We start from the raw sequence: 18,497 nt of genomic DNA on the forward strand, positions 1-18,497 counted from the left end.
GAAGCTCATCCCATTAGGCCCCCTTGTGACCACGGAAGGATCAAGGTGGCGAAGCACGGGATCCCAGTTACAAAGAGGAGGTGCTGAGGGAGATTTGAAGGCTGTATACAGCAAGCCTTTCATTTACTTTTGAGTGCACGGATGGGGTTGTGGATGCAGAGGTGGGGGGGCATAGCACAGGTGAGGGAAAAGAAGAGTAGATGGAGAGGGAGGCAAACATAGCAACTAAGTGATAAAATAATATGATGAACGACAGAGAAACGAACAGAAAAACAGAATGGAAGAGAGAAAGAATCGTTGGTATGAGAGGGTTTGTGTATGTATGTGTTTGAGACTGGATGGAGGATGGAAGCATGTCTGTTGTGTGTAAGGATGGAAGGGGTTGGCTTATGTGAGGAGGAATGGTTGATGAAATGGGGGAAAGCTGTGAGGAAAAAGGGGTGGGCTATCCGGTGGCTCCAGCCTTGCCTACTGCCGTTATGCGGCCTCTGACCACCTTTCCCCCACGGAATGCAGCCCCTGCATTCAGAACTGTTGGCCACCCCATATTAAACCATAGCCACGCTTGCATAGCCCTGGGAAAAGAATGCCAGCATGGCCACATCTCCTGCAGTCACGCCCCATCATTTGCAAACCCCTTGCATCAGGGCAAAACCATACCCTTTATCACTACTTTGGTTTTAAGGCAAGGAATAAAAAAGAAATGCTATCTCCAGCCACACAGCCAAAGGCTATTGCACTACAGCAATTTGACAGGGGCTAGTGAAAAGTGTGACATTGCGTTTCTATTTCACAGTATAATCCACTTTCTAGACCCAACTATTTCTTTTCAATAGAGGAATGAAATGGCAAAGTGTTCAAGTAACCATTTAGTGTAAAACAAGAGGCAGGGGAGGAAAACTGGTGAGTTAAGGCAGAAAGACATTTATTTGTTCATCTTTGTGACATAAATGTGTTTCATTATATATACAGGTAGGCCCTTAACCTGAACAGTTTTATTCAAGACAGAGTTCATTTATTTAAAGCTCACAGTATTTGCAATTCTATGCATGCAGTTGTGTGTGCAAACACCTAATGGACAGAGAAGAGTCAGTTCTACCATTTTACTGTCTGAAAGCAGAGGAAACTGTGCACTTGCATGTTGGTCTAAATTGTCATTGCATGCACGTTTAAGAGTAATGTGCTCTTTGGCATTTCATCTTGATTAGCTGCCTGAAGAGAATACGTATGCATCGGAGGAGAAAAAGGAGGCTTGTGGCTCCATAAAGAATAACAGATTTAATTGTGGTAGATACATTTGATCTTTAACAAAGTGAGCACAAATGAGAGGGAGGAAACCCCTAGAAAAAGAGGACTACTCTGTCCCTAAACATGGCAGAAAGGAGGGTGTAGTAAAAATTGCAGCTGCAAACGAGAATGAGGTTTTCTTTCACTTACCCATATCCAGCCAGATATTAAAACTGTAATCATGACAACCTCCTCTTAAAGGCAACAGGCCACAGTTTCATTTTTATTCAGGATCCCTCCAGCCCATCTGCTCCTTACCCCCTCAGTGATGAAATGGAAGTCATTCTCTTGAGGCTAGAAAACAGCAGCACTGTATTGTTTCCTTGCAAAAACTCCATAAAGTGCAAGAATTGGATACAGAAAATGTTCAATGATATACATGATCGATGCTGGAATTTAATATGGTGTCATTCAGATTTTTTATCTACATGCCAAGGTTCTGATACAACCCTTGTCCCTTTAATAGATAAACTGTGTGTATTGACTCATTTTCACATTTCAGGCAACCTGCAGTGGACAAAACCCCTTAGTTCACTGGTATTGTTCAATGACATGGTATTGCTTCTGACATGGTATACCCATGCTTAGGCTGCAGGTGGGGGCTCACATTATTGAATGCTCCTCCATACAAAAGGATTCCCTCTTATTTTCTGTATGAAAAACTAGGTATTAGGGAATTTTTTAAAAAATGCAGGGGGGTTGAGGTGTAATCAAGCATACGTGTTCCCATCTGCAGCCCATACACAGCCTAGACACGTTTATTCACAGTGCAATCCTACATTTAGTCAGAAACAAGTCCCCAACCTCCAAAAACCCAAACCCCCATAAAGCATGCAGAGGCTCACAGAGTTTCATTTCCAGTGTCTGTGTACGCCACCTCAATCTGCAGCCAGACGTGAAGCATGCGTGTGTATGTATGCACACCTAGAATTTTTCTTGAAAATTAGCAAGCATAATGAAATGAAATACCATACTTTGATCCAGCAAGAGTAAGACATCACACTAAGTTCTGCAACTCAGGTTTTTTGTTTTCAAGTTTAGAAATATCCATTAAGCAGACTAGTGCTATTTCATGGTGCAAAATGATATTAAAGAATGTTCCTTTAAAAGTTAATATAAGCTTTGCAAACAATTAAGAGGTGGTTGTCTATTTCCTGCATGCTCATCCTCTTTTACTCTTTCATCCATCTTGAACCAGCTACAATGACAGGCAAATATCCTGGGTGCATCTACTGCCACAGGTAATCTCTAACGCTGCCTTTGCCAACCTGGCTGTGTTGGCTAGGGCTTTTGGGAACATCTGGAAGTTACCAGGTTGGCAAAGGCTACTGTACAGTGATTGTGAACGAGTTATTTTATTTTCTAAAATACTAAACAACTCACCCAGTACAGTGAGTGTTAGGCCGTTTTCAGATGCTCAAAAAAGACAACTAAGATATCCCTCTAGAAGCAGGCATGAGAAAGGAAGCAACCAAACCCTGGGAGGAACAGCTTGCCAAAGTTTCTTGTTGCTTGCCTGAGATGGGTAGTAACTTGTAGTACTTGCCTTATTATCATTGCCGAAAAACAAATATGGTTGGTTTTTAGTTCAAGTTAATTTTAACCCTTAACTGAAGAAAAGGTGAAGAATTTCAAGGATGAGTCTTTCCCTATAGAAGACAGGACTCAAGTTAGAGCTGATGTAAATGTCAGTTGACTATATGCACCATGCATGCTGTATTATACTTGGGATTGTAAGGAAGATCATGCCTGTATATATCAGTGTCCATCAGACTGAGAGAAAGGCATTTCTTGTTTCTTAGTACTATAGCAATCAGGGCTAGTCACACAAACACTAAGATATCAGTATGTATATTACCATCTTTCACCTTCTATGAAGTAGAAGATTAATATGTAGAAGCTGAGCAGGACATTCTTAGTTTGCTTTTGACAACATGCTGAGTTTGATAGGTTGCGGAGGGCTGGGTGGTTTAGATCTAACAAGGGATAATCTCCAGCTCAGGAGGAGGATATGTGGTATCAACCTCTATTCAGGTCAGCTGGTTCACGTTGACAGAAACTTACCTTCCTGTAGCTATTGTGTCATGCAAGTGGGCCCTCTGTGTCTAGGTCATGACAATCATGCTAAACACTTGTATATAAACCAATTCTTTAAAAATTCAAATCTGTTTACTGCTCCCTCATTAGCAGGTAGGTTACCCCGATTGCTAGAAAATACTATGGAATTGGAAAACCAAAGGCAGAAGATGTAGCTTATGCACCAAACTCCCTTTAATTAGCTTATATTAATCAAATACAAGGATTGTGTGCAGACAGTTGCAAACTGAGCAACATTCTGGTTCAATCACTCTGATGAAATGGTGGGGGGAAACAATCAATAGAAACAAAGAATAAAATGTTACAAGATTCATTTCAAAGACAGGCTCAAAATCTCATTTAAAAGGATGCCAGGAATGTGAAAGGTGTTCAGAGACCAGATCTTTTCTGCAAATATGACTAGGCTGAGTCAATATTTTCTCTCTATAGCAAATATATTCTTGGAATCTCCTACTAAAGAAAGAAGATAGCCAAAGGTAGGGCATGCAGGAGATCTGCCATTCCTGGATGGCTTTTAAGTCTTCTTCTATGAGTCCAAGGAGTGTGGAACATTTCTTCCCCCACAAGCAGAAATCCATGGATTGATTTAGTCACAGCAGCAGTTCAAGGCAAGCTATTGCATAAGCACCCTATGTAGGATAAGATACCAGTAACAGAATAGAGCCCAAAGGTCAATCTGCACTATTGGCACTGGCACTACACATCTATAAGTAGCTGCTTAAAGACAATCACATCAACTTAAGAAGGCGATTATATGCCAACATGATCTCCACTGCATTAGTGGTACTTTGATTAAGGTGTGGGGGACCCAGAACAGCTGCCTGTTTTGTTTGTGGAAAAGCTTAATATACATACTCATATTAGTGCCTGAACACCCTGACCACAGATACGCATCAACAATTCAAACCCAATTGAAGGTGCCCGTGGACACTTTAATCAAAAGTGCACCTAGGCTACTACATTCTGAACTGCAAGGACCAAGCTGTACACCACAGCAAGCCGGATGACACTAGCTTTGCACTGGAAGCACTAGGGGAGCACTAAGCTTCAGTGGGATAAGGGACTTTTTAGTTGCATCCCAACAAGAGTATAGTTAAATCTCTGGAGTGCTATCTTTTTAATGTATTTTACATTGTTGTGAACCAACCTGGGATCTTATGGTGGAAGGGCAAATAATAAATCAAATAATAAATAATAATAAATAATTCATGTGACCATGGAGGAATAACAGTACCACTCCTGACTGGCAATTGACCTTAGATCAAAACAACTTGCATGATACATAAAGAGTGCACCCTAGTGATGTCATTACTTCACTGCTGCCTGGGACTCTGACCAAACTGCATCATTTCAGCTTCATCGCTTGTTAAACAGCATCAATCTAGAGACTGATTGAAGAACAGTGTGTAACCTGCATCAACCTTGAAGCTGTTTGCCACTCTTTGGCTGAAGCATTCAGCTGGTGCATACCAAAGTGTTATGTACGTACAGGACCCAGTTGAGAGTTCTTCTTCCAAATGCTTATCCAAGGCTCATTGGGAAATAGAGGCTCAATTCTGCAGAATAAATGCTTGGAGAGAGAAAAAATAAACCCTGCATACAATGAATGAAGATTGCAAATATCCAGTGTAGGATATTCTCTTCAATAAACAAAAAATGGAAATAGAAGTTTCTGAAGAACATCAACAGATAACATTGAGCAGTTGCTAGCACTTTAGACTTTGCACAGAGTATGCTGGGTAAGAGTTAGACGGTAAGACACAAAATCAGTGTGGAAGTGATGGGTCTATGCCGACAGACCATTAGCAGCACTATACAAAGACAACAACAGGCCCTACCACTGAACATGGTGCTCTCCACATGCTGCTGAACTCCCAACTCCCATCAGCCTCAGCCAGTAGGGACAATTGTCAGGGATGATAACAGTTGTAGCCCAGGAACATCTGGAGGACCACAGATCCTCCATCCTAGCCCTAAGTTTTTTTGCTCTTTGAAAGATAAGTTGTTCTTGGAGGAGCTGAGGGCTCAACATGAATTTAAAGAATTCAATCACAAACAGAACTTTATGTCCAACAGCAGGTAAAAGCTGTAGTTGAACACATGCCATCTGCTACTTTGATGAACAATTTCCTTTATCACTTGGTTGAAGAGCTTCCTAGTAATCTTGTCCTGAGCAGATAGGAACTCATTGCTTTCTCATAGTTTGCCTTGCAGCTATGTTTCCAAAGTGAGTGTTTGACATAAGCTCTTAGGACAGATTAAAAAGAAAAAAAGGTACATTGGAAATTTTAGTCAATAATCCCTTTTCAGAGGCAATGAAAACCAGCAGCTCTGAAGAGTTGCTGACACAAAATACACTGAATTAAATAACATATATCCAAGTGTATATTTGAAGTATCCTCTCTCATTTCTGCATTGGTGCCTTCCTTTCTTTTCCTTACTTAATATAGATTTTTGCAAGCCATTGAGCTTAATTCCAAACTGTCTGCTAGAATTTGGCAAGACTGTTCAGAAACTAAACGTCTTACAGGCTACTAACATTGTTTCAAGAAAATTGAATCCATGATCAACAAGGATTTACCCATGTTAAACATGTTGGGTTGTATTCAACATTAGTCATAGACTGAGCAGACCAACTAAAATTAATGGACATGGCTAAATTAGATTAATTTCAGTAATCCTAGTTTGAGTATAGCTTAGCTGTACAGAATCCAAAGTGTACTGCTGCACATTTTTCTTAGCATGGTGATATCAATATTCAGTTGTCCACCTACCCACAGTCGCAAGTATGAAGTCTTACTAAATTTATATGGATTAGAATTCAGATCACACACACACACACACACACACACACAGAGAGAGAGAGAGAGAGAGAGAGAGAGAGAGAGAGAAAGAAAACTTGTTCTGTACTTTGGTTGGTTTTCTAGCAAGCAACAAGCTGCTGCAAGTATGTAGGGCACATTCCTGCCAACTTGTTAGCATATGTCACAGCAACATGCGGAAGCGTGAATGTGTAGGAATTCTTGGGCACAACCATGATGTAACCCCTGTAGAGCTGAATTGCAACGATGAACTCCAAAAACAAGAAGAAAAAAGAGAAGAGCTCCATTTTCAGGATTTGGGGAATGAGCCAGAATTTAAAGAAAACTAGGTTTTGGTCCATTAAAAAACAAACACCTACAGCACAATTCCATGTTTGATTACTCAAGAACTCCACTCTGTTTAGTGGACTTCTTCCCAAGTACAGGACTGCTGCGTTAATAGTCAAGATCAGAGGACAGGTATTACTACAGGTATTGGAACTTAAAAGGGTTTTTTTTTTAAAAAAATGTAACTCAGCATAGCAGAGGGCAGACACAAGATTACTACCAGTTATGAAGTGTTCAAACATACACAAACATACAGCAGTGAACATATGCACACAGGATTCATATTAGTAAACACAAAACAGTTAAAGTACCTTATAGTAGGACACAGTTTGTAAACCAACCGTATGTGGTCAATTACATTCAGTGGAGGTGACTTGAATGTCAGTTTCTCCTACCCACACATAAATTAATCCTCAAAGAAAAGAGGGTTTGAGAACAGCACTCAATGGTTTGATTTATCAGGACCCTGAAACAGAGAACACAATTCTGCACAAGTCTGTGTTTCGACTGAACTGAACTGTGACTCCATTGTATTCCAGGCCAAGTCAGCCAACAAAAAGTCATCCATAGCAGTCTGAGTCTCATTGCTAGTAAGAAATAAACTGCCAAGGGTTTCAAAGCAGCTATCCATGGTCTGTGTTTCAGCACTATTCAGCTGGACTTTGCTTTCTGCCATTTGGTTAGAGGAATTTTTTGCAGGAAAATGCACTTCTGTCTGTGTTTCTGTATCAGATGAGTCTGTGCTCATAGAGAAGGTAGACTGTTTCAAGATGCTCCCCAAAGGCAAATAGGGGCTGTCTAAAAAGAAATTTAAGTCTGTCTGGGTCTGTGTGTCAAACATCTCCAAACCTAAGAAATTGGGATTACCCCTGCAGCTATAGGACTGGGTGGCATTATCTGAAAATAAATCTGTCTGGGTTTCAATATCTAGCAACTCCAAGACTGGCTCAGAGTTCAGCTGGGTCTCTTCTGTCTGTGTCTGGATATTGGAGGCTGTGAAGAAATCCTCAATGTCAAAATCAATTCCTGCGTTCTGCGTAGGGCCAGAAGGCAAGGGTGTGCCAGCATGCGAGCTAGTGTCAGTCAAAAGACTACGGTTATCCAATGACTGACCCGCTGTGTTATTCGAAAAAATAGTTTCAAGATCGTTCAGTAACTCCATTGTCTGGGTCTGATTGTCTGTCATAACCTGCTGTGGGAGAATATTATTTTGTGCACTGAAGCTGATAACTGGCTCACACTTAGTGTCTGGACTCAAAGATTTGCAGCTTCCTCTTTGTAGCAGACTTTGACCCAGGCCTGCAGCCATTAAGTTGCTGCCTGGAAGTCCCACTGTGGTTGAATCACTGAATGATGAACTAACACTGTCAAAAATGTCATTGCACATTACAGCCTGGTCCATTTGTACTCTCCCATCAATATCTTTCTGCGACCTATTGGTCTGAGTCTCCCGAGAAATTCCACATGACTGAAAGCAAGCCTGTGCAAGTGCATCTGTCTGAGCAGCTATGGAAGAAGTCAACTTTGAACTGGGTAACAGTGTCTGTGTCTGCACATTAATTGGCAACAAAACCTGAGAGCTGAATGTCAGGTCTGTTTGAGAACAAGAGGACACCGATGAATCAGGAGTCCAAGCTGCAGATGTCACAAAGTTCTGTGAAATATAAGATAAGTCCGTCTGCACATTTGTTGAACAAATCCCGTTCTTGTAGCATATGGCTTCCAGATCTTGGATTGTATTATCTGATGCCCCTTTACCCAAATTGACCTGGATACCTGTGCTGACTGGCTCAACACTGCCAGCATTTTTGGTTTTTGAAAGGGGCAAGGTGCTTTTAAATGCAAGTGTTTCAGCCTCCAGTCCTGGTATCATAAATCCTACCGGCAGAGGCATTAAGTGAACAGTACTCATAACAGAGCCTTTGTCATCAACAGCAACTACAACGGGTTTGACAGAAGAGTCTGGTGCTGATACAAAGATAGGCAACTGAGTAAGCTGCATTACAGGGAGTTTAACCAAAGCCACTTTTGGCTTTGGCAGAAGCAACTTTGGTGAATTTTTTGGCTGCGTTTGTGTTTGCTTAGTAGTATAGGAACAGCTAGAATCTTCAAAGGAAGCTGCTGGCTTCATCTCAGAGGTCTCCAAGTCTTTAGTGCTAGTACATCTGGTTTGGACACTGGCAGAAGCTCCTTTAAGTTTTTCTCCCACCAACTGATTGGATACAGAGGTTTCAATTTTCCTTTTCTTACTTGGTGGATCCCTGTAAATATTACAAAATCTTTGACTAGGTACAGCTGTAGCACATACTCCTTCATTCCCTCCAAATCTTTCCCACCCCACCACTTTTACCATTTCTATAACAGAATTTAGAATAATGTGAATTGTTTGCCTTGAAAGCATACTTAGAGAAATCAAAATAGTAACACACTGAATTATGGTAATGTTAAGCAGAAAACTGCATTGTTGGGTAAATAAGTCAGAGGTACAGTTAAACTCTGTGCCTAGGCTATTCAACCAAAGAATAATCTTACAGCAGTTTAGCAGCCAACAATGCTGACCTAAAAGTAAAACTTGCACTGCAATTCCACACAGTCTATAATACTGCATTTTGATAAAGGACTTCAAAAGCAGTAGTCACCCCGCCTCCCCACATTGAATGGAAATGCATTCTGAATTCTTAGATAGTTCAAACAGAATCACTTTTACTGGTGGCAGCATGTTGGGTAATAATTGATTGTATAAAAGCCTGGAAAAATCCATGCCTCTTTAGTTATCCTTAAAAAAAAAATGTTGGTAAGATAAGGGAAGCTGTCAGTGGCAGTGATCTTCACAGAATGGTGTTATAACTCCTCCCCCTTCCAATGTTTTAAGGCAAATATATGTGCACATATATGAAACAGTCAACAAAGGAAAAATGTTGCCCTTACCTATGTTCAACAGGGATCTCATGCTGTGTCCTATAAATATGAGACAATAATGCTGTCCTGCTAGCATAGGGGCATCCACAAGTACACTGGAAAGACTTGCCACAGTCCTCACTATGTCGCTTCAGATCCCATATGGTGCCATAGGAATTGCTGCATTTATCACATTTATGCTTCTTTTCAGCATGCATTTTCATAAAATGCTGAAATATAAAAACAAAAGTTAGGTAAGTTATAGGAAACTGCCTTGGACAGCACTGGTTCATCTAGTTCAGTATTGACTACACTGACTGGCAGCGGCTTCAGGATTTCAGACTGGGCTTTTTCTGAGCCCTACCTGGAGATGCCAGTGCTCTGTCACTGAGCAATGGTCCTTCCCAAACAAAAGAAAGTGGTACTATGTTTGAGACACAAAGCTGTTCCAGTTCCAGCCTTCTCTATGCAAGACAAGGCACTTTTAAGCATGCTGTCAACAACTGAATTTTCCATAATTTTTGGTGCATTTTCATGCATTTTTAAATGACTGACTGGAGTTGATAGAGGGGGTTCAAGATTTTTCTTGAATTCCTGAAAATGGTTATAACATGGGAATGAAAGTCCATATACACTATCTGGCTGCACCTCAACTCAATAAATACTACAACTGATTTTAGCAATTCCACTCTTTCAAAAGTTATTAAGAATCAGAGAATGCATTTCTTAGAAGATCCAGACCTCTGACATGCAACCTGCATGAAGTTTGCAGTTAAGGTTCTCAATAATCTACACAGGCCCATTGTAAATTTTACAGTTATGAACTTCTGGTGAAAAGAGGGCATATTACAGAGAGTTAAAGGAGTAATTGAATTAACTAGTCAGAGCTCTACAGCAAAATTACCTCCAATTTGTTCCTTTCATTTTCAGCTACTGAAGGCATATCTCAGCACATTTAATAAGTTTAATTTTCTAACAAAAGAGTAGTATGTATAAAACCTGTGCAATGATGCTGCAGGCTCCCTAGTTCCATGAGAGCTCTTTCCCAACACACTGATCCCATAAACAATAGACAACTGACAATATGAAATGACATTCATATGAAGCTTCTCTTATAATGGAATATATTTACACAGAAATCTTGCAATTCAGAAAGATGCATGGCTCTTGAATAAGATGTTCCATATAAATTATATTGTTCTATTTATTGAATAATGTAGTTAGAATACATACCTGTCGCACAAGAGAAAATTGTGAAAAAGGCCTTTCTGGTCCTCTAGGGCAACCTTCAATAGGACAGCAGTAGTATTTCTGTGGCGTTTTCAAGTCTTTCCTTATTGCAGGATTTATTTTTCCATCCTGTAGGAGAAGAATATTATTAAATTGTATCTAATGTTTGGGGCTCAGAAGTATCTGGAATACAAATAAAGCTTGTCTTTATACAGCATTTTGCCTGCCTGCCTGCATACTGAAGAGATTCTCCACTTGAAACTTCTGTACATGTTTCAGTTATTCCCTATATGCAATAAAAACTTTAGGTAGTTTACATCCCAGCTCACTCTAATTGCCTAGATTATGTGACAGGTAGTTGATTATTCAGTAACCCAGTTGGGTCAATCCTGGCTAAATAAGCAGAGGTATGTACAAGGCTTTTGCTCATGTGTTCTATCCCATGTGCTCTGATTTAGAGAAGCCGTCCTGGTTTCTGATTTGATCCCAGAATGTCCTGCTTTTCCTTAGGATGTTCCTGTTTTCACTGAAGAAATGTTAGAGGGTATGGAGTTATCTAACCCCCTAAGCTGTCTGAAGGCAATACTGTATAGGGAAGGTTTTTTTTAATGTTTCATTATGTTTTCATATATGTTGGAAGCTGCCCAGAGTGGCTGGGGCAACCCAGTAAGATGTGTGGGGTATAAATAGTAAAATTATCATTATGGAATGGGATGTCCCTATTTTCATCGGAGAAATGTTGGAGGGTATGCTATCCTCATGCTGCCACTTTTTCCCTTGGCACGCTGTGAGAAGCAAGGCAATTTTCAATTAACGATAGGTCCCAGTAACATAGTTACAATGTTCCAAACCACCCAGGATTTTAAACCATGGTTTGAAAATGTTCCAAACCTGAGACAACCAGTTTCCTAGTGCTAGTGTAATAAGAGTAGATGAAGAATTCTGGGGTTAATTTTGGGGCACCAAGAAGGAGGGAAGGGTGTGTGTGGACACAAGGCTTATTCACATCTGGGCTTGTTAAACCAAGAAGATATGATTGAGTGATCACTGTCACTTAGGAAACAGAAACATTTTGCAGAAAACATTATGCTGAACTTTTAGACCAAACGATTTAGAACCAAACATCTCACCGCAAGAGAGTGTAATATTAAATTCAAAACAAACTGAAGCTAAGGAGACTAGTGCTATACCAATGACTTGTGATGTCAGAGCCATGAACCAGATCAAGGAACCACTGACTGCTCCAGTCTCTCCATAGCTGAACTTGAGCAGGTTTTTGAGCATACTGTGATACAGAGCAAGCATGGACAAAAACACAGAATAATGAACATATTATTTCCTATAATATTATATTTTAAAATGCAAAGTTTCTGGCACTTCTGGTTGGAAAGATTTGCTTGAAATATGTGTGGATATGGCTCCTAAAATCTCAGAAGCCAGAAGGAAATCAGTAGGATTTCCAGTAGCTTTGAGATAGGGCTTAATTCCAGTAGTTTGGGGACAAGGATTAAGTGTGTAACATTACAAAATAGTTTGATTGCAGAAGTATATGGGTGTGGTTCAATTAATACAAAGAGACAGCTTTCCTTGGTGTAAAATTTGGACTGCAGAACTTTTAAAGGCTTTTTAAAGTGTGGCATTCTCTTTATACATTAAGGAACCCAAGCATTCGTAATCCAAGGCTTTCCAAACCAGCTGCATTAGATACATGCTCAGACTGGCTGGAATGTAAGTTTCATCATCGGTGCAAAACCTCTTCTCTAACTTCTTTTTATCTTCCCTTTCAAAAAGGAGTGGGGAAAGTGTGAGGGAACAGCCTAGAGATGCTAAAACCTGAAATGCAACGATTCAGTCCTGAAGAATGCAGGAAGACTCACTCTACTCTTCAGGCCCTCCCTACCCTTCTGTTAATAAACAGCAGTGGTAGCATATATAAATCCCTAGGAATGAAAAATATTTCCAAACCTTAAGCAAAAGAATCTTTAAAAACAACAAAAAGCTGCCAGCATTTATTTATTACATTTTTCATCTTAGGCTTCCACCCATCCATTTTATCTTCACAACTACTACATGAAGTAAGTTAGGCTGAAGAATAATGACTGCCTCAAGGTGACCTAGTGAGATCCATGAATGAGTGGTGACTTAAAACTGGCTCACAGACCCATTGACTGGAGTCTTCCTGTTTATTTTACAGAGCTCAGTTTCCCCATATACAATGCAAGTCTCACTTCAAAATTCACTCACAAGGGTATACAGATTTCCATTTACTCATAGTTCTAAAGCACTCTCAGGTATCTTAACTGTCTACTGTAATATTGGCACTAAAATATAGAATACCATTTTGAGAAAACTCTTTGTTGGTTGGAGCAAAAATAAGTCTGAAAAGATATCTCTGAGGTAAAAGCCCAACAAGCCATTATGCCACCCTGCAATATGTAAAGGGATGAGGAGAGATTACAAGGAGTCCAAGTAGGACCTGTTGCAATATTATTGTCACATTACTTCAAAATCTTAATTAAGTCAGTACTTTCCAAACAAAGTATCTGGCTGCAAGATGGAGGACACTGTTTTATAAACGCTCGTTTTGCTCTAAATAGCTACAGCTTCCCACCAGAGGTTTTATCAAGCACTTCTGGAAGGGATTTGGAGGAAGCCGCCAGCCACTTCCCATTAAAGGTCACATTTCAAATTTGGAAAGACATTAAAACTTATAATAATATTATCAACAAAGTACAATCAGAAGCAGGAACCCAACCATAAAGGCAGTAGCAAAGATGTGAGTACTTCACTTAAATACCAGGATTTTGAAAACAGCACCATGGGCTCGGGCACAAAGCTCATTTTCAAGATAAACACAAGAGAAGAGAAAGTTACGGGAGAAAAGAAAGATTAGCGGTAGGGATTCTGGCTTTGGTGAGAGGAGGTTTCCTTGCTTAGCCTGAAATACACAGAGCAGCTGAAGGAATCTGTAATTAAGTACAGTGAGCCTTTCATAGCTACAGTGATTAGGTTACTAGGGTTTCAGGCTAGGTCTGGGAAGGTTATGAAGTTGTCCTTACCTAGGGCATACTCACGAGATTTTAAGAAAAGTACAGTGGTACCTTGGTTCTCAAACAACTTGGAACCCAAACACTGCAAACCCAGCAGGAAGTGTTCTGGTTTGCGAAATTTTTTCGGAAGCTGAGCATGCTCTGTTTTGAGTGCCACACTTTTGTTCTGAGGTCTGTCTGTTTTTGCTATTTATTTTGCATTTTTGTAGCTCTTTTCTGTTTTGATTTTGTGACAGTGTGGAACCCAGTTCAGCTACTGATTGATTGGTTGTGTGACTGCAGTACATTGATTATTGCTTTCATTTTATGGATCAATGATATCGTTAGATAGTAAAATTCATGTTAAATTGCTGTTTAGGGGTTGTTTTTAAAAGTCTGGAATGGATTAATCCATTTTGCATTACTTTCTATGGGAAAGCGCGCTTTGGTTTTGGAACGCTTTGGTTTTGGAACGGACTTCCGGAATGGATTAAGTTTGAGAACCAAGGTACCACTGTACAGAGTGAATTTGTGGAATGAAAGAGCACATAGGTTGCGATAAAGCAATGTAGATGGTGAGGGGATACTGTTCACTGAACCTAGAAAGCTTAGATGAAGTACATTTTCAGAGCTTAGGAAGGGATTTCTAAATATTTTAAATGGGGATGCTCTTGCCTGATTTTAACAACAGCACAGCTTGGCGGGCAGGATGTTTGGCTGGAGTGAGGAATCAGGAAGGGCTGCAACAAGGCCAAATGAAGCTGCAACTTGTATCAGTGGGCCATAGTAGTTGAAGGATTCTGAGAGTTTGAAGAAACCCTGACCTGCATCTAGTACATTTATATAAGAGCCTAAGAAACAGATTTTAGGGTGGGTTTATAATTTGGCCCTTCAAGAGGCGCCTCCTCATATTTGCTTACAGAAAAAGCTTTTAAGTGTGTAAATATGTTTGTGTGAGAGAGTGTACAGGAGGATCATAGTGAGGGGATTTGTCAGATGCTTATGGTGAGGGTCACAGATTAGTGGTGCCACTACTTGTCTCCTTTTTGCAGAAAGACATATCATCATATCGGGCTAAATAGGTGGTGGCAGCAGCAAGTGTCTGGAAGGTCCAGTTCAAATTATGTAGTCACTTGAGACTTCCAGTTCGGGCTTTGGTTCTAAACCTGCTTACTATGAGGGAGCAAGATCAGTGGTTCTCCAATATTACAGGCAAGTCTTCCCCAGCCCTGTTACTCAAACAACCCTTTACAGTGGTACCTCGGGTTACATATGCTTCAGGTTACATACGCTTCAGGTTACAGACTCTGCTAACCCAGAAATAGTACCTCGGGTTAAGAACTTTGCTTCAGGATGAGAACAGAAATCGTGCTCCGGTGGTGCGGCGGCAGCAGAAGGCCCCATTAGCTGAAGTGGTGCTTCAGGTTTAGAACAGTTTCAGGTTAAGAACGGACCTCCGGAACGAATTAAGTACTTAACCCGAGTTACCACTGTACTTATGTTACACATTGTTCTAGGTCAAGCAGAATGTGTGGTGGATGATTACCAATTACTGTACGGTATGTATTGCAACTCTGTGAATGAATGGTTAGAATGGATACTTTCTGCTGAAAAATTACTAAAGGAAAGGAAGTAGGATGGCAGCTGAGCTGAACTGCGGAGTATCACAAATGAACAAAGCATTAGAATTCTGCCTCTACAGAATCATCATGAAGCTACAGAGTTAAGAACCCACAATAAGAGCCACAGTCCTTGGAAGTCACAGGCTAACCTATGATTAACAGAAATTCCAGAAGCATGAGAGGAAAATAACATTTCAAGGATAGCTGGTACCCAGTCTTCCCCAGGAAGAACAGAAAACATCCTGATAATGCCAAAGTTACTTGCAATTATGATGCCAATCCACCAAGTTATGAACTAGCGAATTTTGGGAAGTACTAAGTGAACAGACGAAGAGGCTCAGATGATCAAGTTATTGAGGGATAAAAGGTATTAGAGGGACAGAACCATTTGGGGAGGGGCAAGATCTCTGCAGTGTAAAGCTTCCACCACAAACCCCACACCATCACAGAGTGTTTGTGAGTGTATGAGACCTCTCTAACTTTGATTTCAATAAACCCAGTGTTTTGCCTCCCCCCTATAAGACCCTCACTAACTTATTTCAGGCTGAGTATAGTCTGACTATACTCCCAACATTTGGAGATACTGATGGTTGAACCTGAAACCTTCTACATTCAAAGCATATGAAATGAGGTTACAGTGGGTTGGGTTTCCATGGGTCTTCTCTGAACTAACCTTGGATACAGCCCATTATACTGACTCAAAGGACAAAGTATGGCACTTTCATATACCATATTCATATGACTTAGATCAGGAATGGCAATGTGTGGCCACCAGTTGTTATGGACTATGATCCCCCCATAATATCTGATCACTGGCCATGATGGCTGGGGCTGATGGTGGCAGCTGTAGTCCAAAATGTCTAGAGGCACCATGTTGGCTACTCCCAGTCTTACACCAATGGTTATCTAATTCAGTATTTTCTATCTTGACTGGCCACAGGTCTCTCGGATCTCAAGGATATTTATTTCCCAATAAGATACTTTTAACTGGAGGTGCTGAGTACTGAACAAGGAATGAAGTTCCTTGAGTACTGAACAAGGAATCTTCTGCATGAGCAACTTCACACCAAATCTGATCAAATGGTTCATCCAGCCCAGTATCATCTGCCACAACTAGCAGAAATCGAATCTTGTACCAAGTCTGAACCTGGAGCTTTGTGCAAGCGAAGGATGTGCATCAATTTAGCTATGGGCCCTTCCTAACATTTGCTTTTTAAAAAAAGTTATTTTATTACCATGGTTGTATGGCATCCTGGCAGCTTTGCTAGATATGCCTGAAACTTTTAAATAAAGCTAAGAAGTAACTGTGAGTGGGAAAGGGAGTCTCTGAGTTTTGATTTAACATTGTACTGGCACACCACTTTTCAAGCAAAGAAAATGAGCTCAAAGTGGCTCACAACGACAACAGAGCATTAAAAAGATATTAAGAATGCCGCTGGAGGAGGGAGGGAGGGAGGGGAAAGGGGTATCTGAGGTAAATCAACCAAAAGGGGGTGGGGTGCAGGGAATAGGAAAAGGGCTTTTGTTGCTGTGGTTATTATTAATAACTGTCTATAGCTACCAGTTAATAATTATTGCCTGGGATATGAGGAGGGGCTGAATATAATAATTAATAATTGAATTTTGCCAGCTACCCACCAATACTTGGGAACTTTGTGAACAAACCGATGCTGGAAGGGAGTGGTTATTAACATTAACATTTGAATTCAGATAGCCGCCATCCATGAAAATAATTGAATTCTGATAGCTACCCATCAGTAGTACATTGTTACCTGGGAAGCTTATAAGGAAACCGAAAGCTAAAAAGTGGGGCTGAAATGAAACCCCTCTCTGGCGCGCCTCTGGAAGGAGAGGGAAGGCGCTGGGTCCCCAGAGGAGCGGGAGAGGGGAGGGCCGCTTACCTGCTGCTGCTGCACGCCGTGGGCCTTGCTGAGGTGCATGCTCAGCGCCGGCGGGTTGGGCAGCACTTTGCCGCAGCCGGGCACCGTGCACAGGATGTTGCTCCTGACGGCCCGCGAGAGCTCCGTCACCGAGGGCCTCACCAGCTCCCACGGGCTCGACGGCCGCTCGCGGGGGCCGCGCGGCGCCGAGCGCGGAGGGCGGCCGAGCCCCAGGCCCAGGCCGGGCCGCCGAGCGGGCGGCGCCCGGGACACGGCTGCTGCTGCCGCGGCTCCTCCTGCCGCCGCCGCCGCTGCTGCCGTAGCCGCCATGTTGCTCTCGGCCGTTCCCGATCCGCCGACCGGCGGGGCACTTCCGGTGGCGGGAGGAGAGGGAGAAAGAGCGTGGAAGGGAACTCGGCGGAGAGACTGACAGGGAGCTCATACATATTTATACCTGGCGTTTTCCATATTCATGAGGGGCGCGCGTTCTACGAAACAAGTCCCACACCCAGTTTGCGCCTAGTGCCTTCCAGATATTATCCGCGGCTGGAAATAAAAGTAGACCAGCATTTTCTATCTCTCCATTTGTAAAATGGAATATGGCTTATTGATAAGAATGTGGACAAAACAGGGTGGTGGTTACCCCCCCCCCCAATTCAGCAGTTGCATATGGGTTCTGAGGCCTGACTGCAACTGAGAACCGATAGGTAGAAATTCTTTTGTTATTTGCAAAAGTTTGTTTGCAACTTGTGTACATCCATGGGCGTAGCCAGGATTTATGTTGGGGGGGGGAGGCTTCATGTTAGGGGGCAAATCCTCAGTTTATTAACCCCTGCCGATGCCCATGTGTACATCCTCAGATGAACTCAATCCCATTTTACACAGGATCAAAGCGCAAAAAGGTATGAATTTTTCCAAATGTATGAAGCTATGGATGTCATTAACACTGGAATACAGATCTCTACATTCCAAATCTACCTGTTAAATGAACTCAAATTGATATGTACACACAGTGCTTTTTCTGAGGAGACACAAGGGTACGCATACCCCTAAACGTTTTATGAATCTTTGTACTTTTGTCCATTTACTGTATTTATTTTTCCCAATTTGAACTATAAAATTGTGTTTTTCTTCCAAGTCAAAATGAGTACCCCACAACATGTGAATTAACTTCAAAACAGGTTTGGACATTAAATAATAGGAAGAAAATCTAAAAAAGGCTTATATTAAAGAAGAAGGAATACAGTTAGCAGTTGGATTAAATATTCATTAATGTCAGTGTTTAACCTTTAAAAATTCAAAATA

General features: G+C 41.3%; 1 protein-coding gene across 1 annotated transcript; it reads right to left on the reverse strand.

The window, feature by feature from the left end:
• Window positions 1–908: 908 nt before the first annotated feature.
• Window positions 909–18,402, reverse strand: ATMIN (ATM interactor). Its single transcript, XM_082232291.1, has 4 exons — window positions 17,214–18,402; window positions 10,665–10,790; window positions 9,462–9,661; window positions 909–8,794 (listed from the first exon to the last, which is right to left on the reverse strand). Exons 1-4 carry the CDS (start codon window positions 17,520–17,522, stop codon window positions 6,976–6,978), a joined length of 2,454 nt encoding a protein of 817 aa, XP_082088417.1. The 5' UTR covers window positions 17,523–18,402; the 3' UTR covers window positions 909–6,975.
• Between the last annotated feature and the right edge of the window lie 95 nt (window positions 18,403–18,497).

Source organism: Podarcis vaucheri (genome assembly GCF_965113315.1).
Source record: "Podarcis vaucheri genome assembly, chromosome: 7".
In the NCBI taxonomy this organism is placed as follows: Eukaryota; Metazoa; Chordata; class Lepidosauria; order Squamata; family Lacertidae; genus Podarcis; species Podarcis vaucheri.

Coding starts and splice junctions, on each gene's coding strand:
- ATMIN (XM_082232291.1), bottom strand. CDS start 17,522: ATGGCGGCTACGGCAGCAGCGGCGGCGGCGGCAGGAGGAGCCGCGGCA. Junction 9,662..10,664: donor AATTTTCTCTTGTGCGACAG/GTATGTATTCTA, acceptor TTTATATTTCAG/CATTTTATGAAAATGCATGC. Junction 8,795..9,461: donor GAGATCCCTGTTGAACATAG/GTAAGGGCAACA, acceptor TAATATTTACAG/GGATCCACCAAGTAAGAAAA.